This window comes from Elaeis guineensis, chromosome 10, assembly GCF_000442705.2.
Source record: "Elaeis guineensis isolate ETL-2024a chromosome 10, EG11, whole genome shotgun sequence".
In the NCBI taxonomy this organism is placed as follows: domain Eukaryota; kingdom Viridiplantae; phylum Streptophyta; class Magnoliopsida; order Arecales; family Arecaceae; genus Elaeis; species Elaeis guineensis.
In genome coordinates this window covers 16,350,164-16,359,462 of record NC_026002.2, presented here as the reverse complement: position 1 = coordinate 16,359,462, position 9,299 = coordinate 16,350,164, and the positions used below count along the sequence as shown (strand labels likewise).

At 45.7% G+C, this 9,299-nt stretch overlaps 1 protein-coding gene across 2 annotated transcripts; it reads right to left on the bottom strand.

Annotated features, from left to right (window-relative positions):
• Window positions 1-251: 251 nt before the first annotated feature.
• On the bottom strand, window positions 252-4,380 carry LOC105053307 (protein terminal ear1 homolog). Of its 2 annotated transcripts, none has more exons than XM_073244655.1 (6): window positions 3,459-4,380; window positions 2,823-2,988; window positions 2,269-2,739; window positions 1,985-2,110; window positions 1,092-1,233; window positions 252-947 (listed from the first exon to the last, which is right to left on the bottom strand). In XM_073244655.1, exons 1-6 carry the CDS (start codon window positions 4,093-4,095, stop codon window positions 486-488), a joined length of 2,004 nt encoding a protein of 667 aa, XP_073100756.1. In that variant the 5' UTR covers window positions 4,096-4,380; the 3' UTR covers window positions 252-485. The 2 variants fall into 2 exon arrangements, with proteins under 2 accessions (XP_073100756.1, XP_019708821.2); XM_019853262.3 differs by having other exon boundaries at window positions 2,269-2,733; window positions 3,459-4,379.
• Between the last annotated feature and the right edge of the window lie 4,919 nt (window positions 4,381-9,299).

Genomic DNA, 9,299 nt, shown 5'->3' with positions numbered 1-9,299 from the left:
CGTGCACCAGAGTATCTACCGTCAACTGAGAAGACCAGACGGCTTCTCGTCTGCTGCTGACTGCCCGCCACGAATCGGGAGTTGATGGAAGCTTTGTCGCTTCCACTTCGAGATTACTCTCCCATAAAATAATACCCAACCATAGAACTAATTAATTACTGGAACTGAGGGAAAGAGGAAGACAAGCAAACGAAGACAGACATGTGATATATATTATTATCATCCGCATACGAAGCGAAGAGAGAGAGAGAGAGAGGAGTAAAGGATGGAGTAGATCCCGTACACCGGTTGGGAAGGGATGAGCTTTCAAGCTGGTAAATGTAATTAAGATGAATCACATCACCATCATCATCGAATCTTGGATACAACCAGATGCATCAATCTACCCCTTGATAAGCTTTTGGACACTCAATACAAAAGAGGCGCCAGAGAGCCTTGTAGGTGTTGAGATGTGTCCACTCACTCACGGGACAATGGCTGGCCGCCTAGACTTGGCTATAGGATAGGCTTAGGAGTGCCTCGGAGAGGCGACTCCCGGTCTCGTCGCTGCCTCCTTCCTCGTCGCCGCCGCCGCCGCCGCCGCCGCCCACGTCGTCGTCGTCCTCCTCCTCCTCCTCCTCCTCCTCCTCCTCCTCCTCGTCATCATCATCATGCTCGGCGTTGTCAGATGGCGCGTGGGTCGAGGTGGTGGTGGAGGACGCTCCCCCGCCGTCCGACGGCGGTGGCGCCACCGCCGCCGCTGCTTCGGAGGCGGCGAGGTGCTCGCTGGCGCGGCGCATCCGGTCGACGACCCGCTTGGTGAGAGCGACGGGGCCGCGGCCGCCGATGGGGAAAGGGTCCGTCAGCTGCCTGCCGTCGCGGGGAGGGGAGAAGATCACCGGCATGTACTCGTCGTTGTCGCACGCGAACTTGGAGTTCTTGAAGTGCTCCTTCAGCGCCTCCAAGCCCTTTTTGAATCCACCACCCAAGAACAAAATTCCAAGTACAAAAATTAGCAAAACATAAATGAAAGTACTTCTTTTTCCATATTTATTCTACTTTTTAGCATGACAAAGGAAATGATTTTATGTTATAATTATCAGAAAATATACCTGCAAGCGAGCGTAGGTGACCTGGCAAATCTTTCGGGAGTTGAAGACCTCCCAGGGCTGCTTGTGGAAAGCTTTGTAGAGTCTGTACGCAGCCTCAGGAGATGTGAGATTCACGAAACCATACCCAACATTGCACTTGTTGCTGAATTACACCAAAGAAAGGACTTGAGACAATTTTTTGAACCATGGAGAAGCAAAGGATTCAAGCTATATTTTCTTTACCAAAGCTGCTGTACTTTCTTTTCTCAAAATTTTTCTAAAAAAAAAAAGAAGTCTTTTCTTCGCATTTTAGCTACTAATTTTTAAGAATTTCTGATCTAAAAGTTGCTTTCCCACTTTCAGCTGTGATGTGAGAGAGAGTAAAAGGGACAAGCTGGAAAAGGGATGTGATGGAGTTTCTTATTGATACATAATATATTATTACTATTATTATTGCTAATTAATCTCGAAAGTCATTCTATGTCTGATGGGTCATTTCGTTTCCTATTAGGGTTTCTTTCCTCCTTCCAAGTCTACAAAGTTTGAAAGATTTATTATTTGTTAGCTTATGCTTCCAAATTTCCTCCTTCCTTTCGAGAACCAGAAAGGAAAAATCGTATAGCCCTTTTATATAACAGCCCAGTTTATAACCGGGGTACGGCGAAGATACGAACCAGCCTTTCTTTGATCCAACCTCTCCCCTTATTCTGCCTTCTATTTTCGGTTAATTTCTCCAGCATTCTGCTACCCTTCCTTTTTCTCTGATTTGGGTATAGCCTTTTAGTCTTTCCTTTCTTTTGATTTTTAAAACCGAAGCAACCCAAATTATAAAGAAACAAACCACCTTTATGATCTAATTAATAAACAACCACATCCCAAAAAAAAAAAAAAAAAAAAACACTCGTTCCACTTACTTGAAATCGATGGGGAGATAGACAAAGTCGTAGGCCGAGTAGGGCTCATCCTCTTCCCCCTCCTCTCCAATCTTCTCGTTGTAGTGAATGCAGTGGTTGTCCAACATGTTCAACAACAGCTTCTGACTGCATCCAATTATAATCCATCGCCCAATTAAAATTCTCATAAAACATCAATAATTCAAAACATCAAACACATTAAAATAAAGAGAGAGAATATTTTTTATTATTAATGAGTAGAGAGAGAGAGAGAGAGAGAGAGAGAAGGGGGGAAGGTGGGAGACCTGTACTTGTTGGGGATGTTTCTAATCATCACGGTGGTCCTGGAATCTCTACAAGGGGATGCGGATTCCTCCTCCGCCTCCCCCGCTTCCTTGAACAGAAATCTCGCCTCCCCGCCGCCGTTCTTCCCATGATGACTCTTCCACCCTTTCCTGCTCGACGACTGCTGCTTTGATGACGACGACGACGATGATTGGTGGCCGATGCTGCCGCCGCCACCTTTGTTCCTCCTCCCACTCCCGCTGCCACCGTTGCCACCATTACTGTTTCTCCCAGTGCTACTACTGCTACCGGCCGTGCTCGTCCTCTTCAGCAACACCACTCCCTCCCCACTCCCTCCTCCTGGCGCGGACGATGATGAAGGCTGGGGACCTCCTCCACCACTGCCTTGAACCCACCTCGTCGTTCGCAGAAGCCTCGGAGGTAGAGGATAGTTCTGGTGACCGGAACTCCTCTTCGAGTAATTGCTGCTACTATGAATGGAAGTATTAATAGCAGCAGCAGCAGCAGTAGTATTAAAGGATTGGAAGGAATTCGAGAAAGAAGAGCATCAGACCTTCTTGTCTGACCACCTGGTCTGAAGAATTCGAGCACGAGTCTTCTACCCAGGATTTCCTTGCCGTTGAGCTCGGAGAGGGCACGAGCGGCGTCCCGTGTGTCGAAGAACTCCACCACCCTGTGGTGGGGTCTCGAGGCCATCTCCTTCGCATCCTTCACGGCTCCTGTAACCAAACATCCAGAAAGATGAAATGGGAAAAAGTTTAAGATTGCCAGAATTATGTAACGAGAACTGGGATCCATTGTTTCTTTTCTCCTCTCTCACAAAGAAAGAACATAAATGGCTCTTTCCAGTAAAAAAACCAAGCTAGAAGAAAGAAAACATAATGAGACGAACTCGCACAGATACCATACCAAAGAAAGATTTGTCTCGCGGCCACCAAAATTGTTTGACGGTATGTATACATAAAATCAAAAACGAAGAAAAACAAAACACAGAGAAAGAATGCTTCGAAATAATACTAACAAAAGAAGAGACAACCGATATGGCAAAGCTGAACGAAGCCTTGGAGCAAGGCCAGAAAAGAAATTTAGAGGACAAGACGAGAGCAAAAATATATGGATGTCATAAAATGCCAGATGTGAAATTAACGATGGTTATCGATTATTGGTGGGTTGTTGATGGTTTCATTACCGAAAGGCTGGAAGATTTCTCGGAGAGCAAGCGAAGAGACGCTTGGATCCAAATTGAAGACAACGAGGGAACCATGGTTGGGATCATCGAAAGCCCTAGCCGCGAACTGGGCCCACACCGCCTGGCCGGCGATCAGCCCCCGCCACCCCATCGGGTGCATGACCAGCATCCCGGCGCCGCCGGGGCCACCGGGCTCCGCCCAATTGCCGGCGAGCACGCCGTACTGCTGGCCGAGCAGGCTCTGCTGCCGCACGTGCTGCTCCCGGATCTCCGTCACCGCCGTCTGCGCGCTCCGCAGATCGAAGAAGTGGACGGTCACGATCCCGTCGGCGGCCAGCGACCCCATCTCCACCGCCCGCACCCCGCCGAACTTCTCCATCTCCAACCGCACCGCCGCCTCCCCGACGTGCCGCGGCACCATGCTCAGCACCACCGCCCTCGTCCCCGCCCCATCCCCCACCACCCACGCCGGGCTCACGTACTCCGCCGGCGCCGCCTGGGGGTAGACCGGCACCGCAGGCGGAGGCGGCGGGGAGGGGTAGGTGTAGTAAATTTGGGGCTGGGCGAGGGCAAACTGGCTCGCCGGGTAGAACTCCGCGGCCCCCGGATCTAGAATATTCCCCCGCATCTCCTCCATCTCTCCGTCCACCACCACCGTTACTTGCGGAGTGAGCTCGGACAAAGAAAACAGAACGACCCCAAAAAATTCTCCCCCCCCAAAAAAAAACCACACTCTCGCTCTCCACTCTCCTACGCTCTCGTAAATAAAAGCCGCTACAAGAGAGAGAGAGAGAGAGGAACCGGGGGATTTATTCGTCGGTACGGCGAGAGCGGGGTACAGGCGCAGTGGAAGGGGATCCTTCCGTGAAACAGGAGTTTAGAGGGTTTTGCTTGAGAGAGAAAGGGAGAGGGACGGGGGAGTGGGCTTTTAATGCGGTGGCGCCGTGCCGGCGCACGTTATAAACCCTCGACCCGCGATGCAACGGTCCCGATTACATATATATATCTATGTATAACGGAGTACGTAGCACAGTGGTGTCTGCTAAAAAGGCTCGTATTTTCTCATCCTGCACTCTTTGTGTCTCCCTATCTTTCCACAGAATATTCTAGAGAGTTTGGTGGGCTTGGAGCAGGGCAAGGAGAAAGAGAGGTGTTTATTTATAATTATGATGGAAATTAAAATTAATCCAGGGAATTTCAAGGGAGATGAGAGGGTACCAGTGATTGCCATTGACTTTGGGATTAATTTACGGGGATGCCCCTGGCAGCCGTCAGCCTCCCTTTCGATCGGAGAAAAGAGAAAGATATCTTGCCTTGCACCAAAATGGGGCAGGCCTTGGAATTCGCCAGGTTGCCGTGCCTGCTTCTTTCCCGGGGAACGCAGAAGAGTGGAGGAGGTGGAGTTTGGAGGTGCAAAACGGCTTGGAATTTTGAGGAGAAAGGAGGAATCGTGGACCGCGTAGCTTTACTGTTTCCGAGAGAGACGAATTCTACGCAAGAAAACAAAAGAAAAGAGAGAGAGAAGGGGTGGGGGGATCAGAGAGAATCATAGCGTTTTATATCTGGAGTTGATGAGCACCAGAGGAGCTGACCTTGGGCCGCCGAGTAATCATCACCAGCTTGGGGTTTTGGAGCAGTAGTGCAGCTATTTAGGACGAGAGGTGGTCTATGGACCAGCGGACATTAGCAAACATGGCGATGGGATATGAGAAGGGAGTCTGGTTCTTGGCTTTTGCTTGGGGCTGACACAGATAGGGATGAGTATATGAAGTACCAACAAAAGAAGGAAAAAAAGAAAGAAAGGTAACGAGGAGGGAGGAAGGAAAGAGCAAGAGGTGGGAGTGAAGGCGAGGGTGATGAAGCTGTGGGAAAAAGTGATGCACAAAAATGTGAAATTGCTAGGACAAAGTTCTGAAATGGATCGTTGAACTGTACAAGTTTGTTACTAGGTCAACTTGTTCCAAAACAGGTGAGTCTGTCCTTCATCACATAGGGGCTGGAGAGGGAGGGGAGGGAGAGAGAGAGAGGGAGGGGAATGGCCAGCAGTTTGTTCTGCCATTCGATCACTTATGCTGAACTGCTTGACCATACCATAATTGGAGAAGCAATCCCCATCATAAGAACATCATTTTCCTCGGTGGAATTTGTAAAATAAATTCATTTCATAACCAATTTTGCAAAAAGTTCTTGTTGTCTTTGCTGCACTAGTCTGAAATATATATACGGTGCAGACTTCCGAGGCCAACTCGCCTTTGGAAGGCCAAGGAGGAAGGAGCGGTGCCTCACTGATGAAGTTGAGATGGGTCTTATTGTAAAGAATGACATCCTAATTAATGCAAACAATCCAGAGGGAGATGGGCTGGAGATAAAGCTTTTGGTCGATGAGGGAGTCGCGGAGGAGAGCAGCAATGGCTCGCTAGGGTGGAGCTGGTGGCACTGGTGATTTCTATTGGGGGACGCCAGTGGCAATGGCTAGGCCTAGGGTAGATACAACGATGTTTGTGAGTTTTGGAGGACTTGTCGTCTAGCTGTAATGCATACATGGGGACTAGTACGTACGTACGTATTGCCTGCACATTAAACAATGGAATATACTTGTGTTTTTTTGAATACATCTCTCTGTTTCACCCACCTTCTATCTACCAAGAAACTGATGTGAGCACACGTAACCTTCTTTCTAGGCAACAATGGGCTCAGCACGGGTCAGCCAAGACTGACTAGAAAGCAGGAAATTTCGTGCAGAATGAGGACATTTGGTCTCCTTGCATGCGTACGAGCAGCGTTCTTTCGATGCTTTAGGATTGCAGAATAGTCGATTGCTGTCCCATGGCTAAATCCCTCAGAGGTAGTTTCCCTCTAATCAGGGAAATGAAGAGGCTCTTCCATAATAATTTCAAGGAGCGCAACGGCAAAATAATCCTTGCGAGTGAAAGACAAAAAGGGAGCAATGCCAAGGTCGTAAATGTCCATCTCAATTTGGAGTTGCTTAATGTTGTGGTAAGTATAGTGATTTTCAAAATTTCGTATCAATTAAGACTAAAATAGGAGGAGCCTGATGATCCTATAAATAGGTCCTCTTGATTCTTATTTATAACCATCACAATAAGCCAAGCCTTGAGTTAACTAAGAGGGTGTAATCAGAGTTTTGGAAGATTGTGAAGAAGAGAGGGTTTACAATTTTGTCCGTTCAAAAATTGTAACAGTTTTATTTTTGTGAAGATATTCTTTTCAAGATCGTGGATGTAGATTTATTTGAGGGATCAAACCACGTAAAATTTTTGTATTATTATTTTTTTTATTCTCTCTATTATTTGTATGAGTGTTTTCACTGCTGGTCTCAACAAATGGTATTAGAAAGAAGTTTCAACCTAAGGGAGGAGAGAGAGAAGTAGGAGGTGCCACATCAACGGTTCAGGTGGAAGATCAGTCAGTGCCACACCAACGGGTCCCGACGTCATGTCAGTATTTTTTGGGAAGAGATTGTTTCTAACTAATTTTGACGTATTGGTTCTATTTTTGAGATCGGTTTTCTCAAATTAAGCTTATTTTATGGTACTTATTGCTGGTTATTTGGATGAAGGTGTTTAATTGGAGATTTATTAAACACCATGACTACATTGAAGAATAAGATTTTATTGTTTGATGAAAGATTAATTTTATTTTGTGACAATACATAATTCAAGATTATTTGATACAGCAGAGTCTTGATTCTGTATTGCAGAATGAAAAGCTCAAAGCTGAATGAGATGAAAGATACATATTGGAATACAACCTAAAAGAAGACGGTATGATTCAGGCGGCACTGGCCCCATAAACTAAAATCACGGTGTTGAAGGAGACATCACCGAAGAAGTTGTGGGATATGTTAGAGAGTAAGTATACCTCAAAAACATTAACTAATTGTTTGATAATGAAGATGGATCTGTACTCACTAAAGATGGAGGAAGGAGATAATATTATTGATAATTCAAATAGATTTAATGAGTTAGTATCTCGACTATTGAATGTAGGGGAGATGATTAAGTTAAAAGAGTCGACATTGCTCTTGTTGGCTTTACTATCCAGATCCTATAAACCATTGATGCAATCAATACTAGCAAGGAAAAGCACATTGCAATTAAATGAGGAGGTGAAAGTTTTGAAAGGGAATCATCAAATGATGGGAGATGAAGATTACCTCGGAGAGAGTCGAGTAGTAGCTGTGGAGAGCTCTAAGAGAGGGAGGAAGAAGAGAGACGACCAACATGGTGGAAGATCAAGATCTCGATCAAAAGACTTTAGCACTATTGAGTACCATTATTGTGGAGAGTTTGGTCATATCCGGATTCACTGCCCAAAGTTCAAGGAGGACTTAAAAAGCCTAAAAGAGTTGAAGGGTAAGTCAAAGATTGATTCTTCCATAAATATGATTAATACTGATAATGAACTTTACCTCTATTGAGAGTAATTCTAGCTGGATGATGGATTCTGCTGCTGGCATCCATGTATACGTTAAGCGAGACTTGTTTGATACTTTGCATACTGAGGAAGATTTTGGCTACGTCAATGTGGGAAATAATTTGAAGCAGAAGATTAAAGATGTTAGAAGAGTTCGTCTGAAGCTCCACAACGATAAAGTCAAAATAATTCTTGATGCAAGGTATGTGCCTACTAGTGGAGCCAATATTATTTCATTAGATGAGATTGCTTTATATGGGTATAAATATGTTGGTATTGAAAATTGGTGTAGAGTGTACAAGGGTGAAAACTTAGTTATGCAAAGAAGAAAAAAAGTGAAGAACATCTACTACTTAAATGGACATACCTTGTCAGCGAAGATGGAAAGCAGCAGAAAGACAAATACTCCGAAGATTGAGAAGAGAGTTCGGTTCACCGACGAAGTAGAGATATGTGGGATTTTTGAAAAAGAGAGAAATTGTTGTAGCAAGCATAGTGATTTTCAAAGTCTCACATTGGTTGGGACTAGAATAGGGAGAGCCTGGTGCTCTTATAAATAGACCCTCCTGGTTCTTGTTTATAACCACCACAACAAGCCAAGCCTTGGGTTAACTAAGAGGGCATAATCAAAGTCTTGGGAGTTGTGAGGAAGAGAGGATTTACAATTTTGTCCATTCAAAAATTATAGCAGTTTTATTTCAGTGAAGATATATCCCTTTCGGAATCGTGGATGTAGATCTATTTGAGCGATCGAACCATGTAAAAATTCTTGTATTATTTTTCTCCTTTGTATTCTTTCTATTATTTGTATGAGTGCTTCCGTCGTTGGTCTCAACACCATGAGTGGTGGGTTCAAAATTGTGTGCTGCTTATCGAGCCGAACCGTCTCTAGGCCATTGTATCGGAGTATCACCCCTCAATTGGTGACTTGATGAAGTGAATGTAGAGTGTCCAAGTGAATGAAGGCCAAGTGGGCTTCACCATGGAACTAATCTCGATAATTAACTTGATATTAGGAATTAAGTGTTCCGTCAAGCGCACATAACCCTTCTAAATACTCTTGATTTGGCCGAAATATAGGGTATAGCGCCTACCCTGGCATCACTTTCCTAACCCAATCCCAAATCTACAACTTAGGTTCGACATGTTCCTCCAGCCCTTTCTTGTGTTGGTGCCATGGAGCTCAAACTTGTTGAGTTAGCTAGCGTGTATTAAGGGGAGGAAAATGATGGTTCACCCCTGTTGCGGCCAATCGCCTCGTCGTCCGATCGCCGGGAAGCATGCACCTGCAAAATGAAGTCCGCACTGACCGGAGGCGGCTCCGGCGGGGACCCTCCGACGGTCAAGTCAGAGAGGTGACTGGGCAACAGTGAAATGTAGGCAGAGAGCTCTTATCGAGAGGGA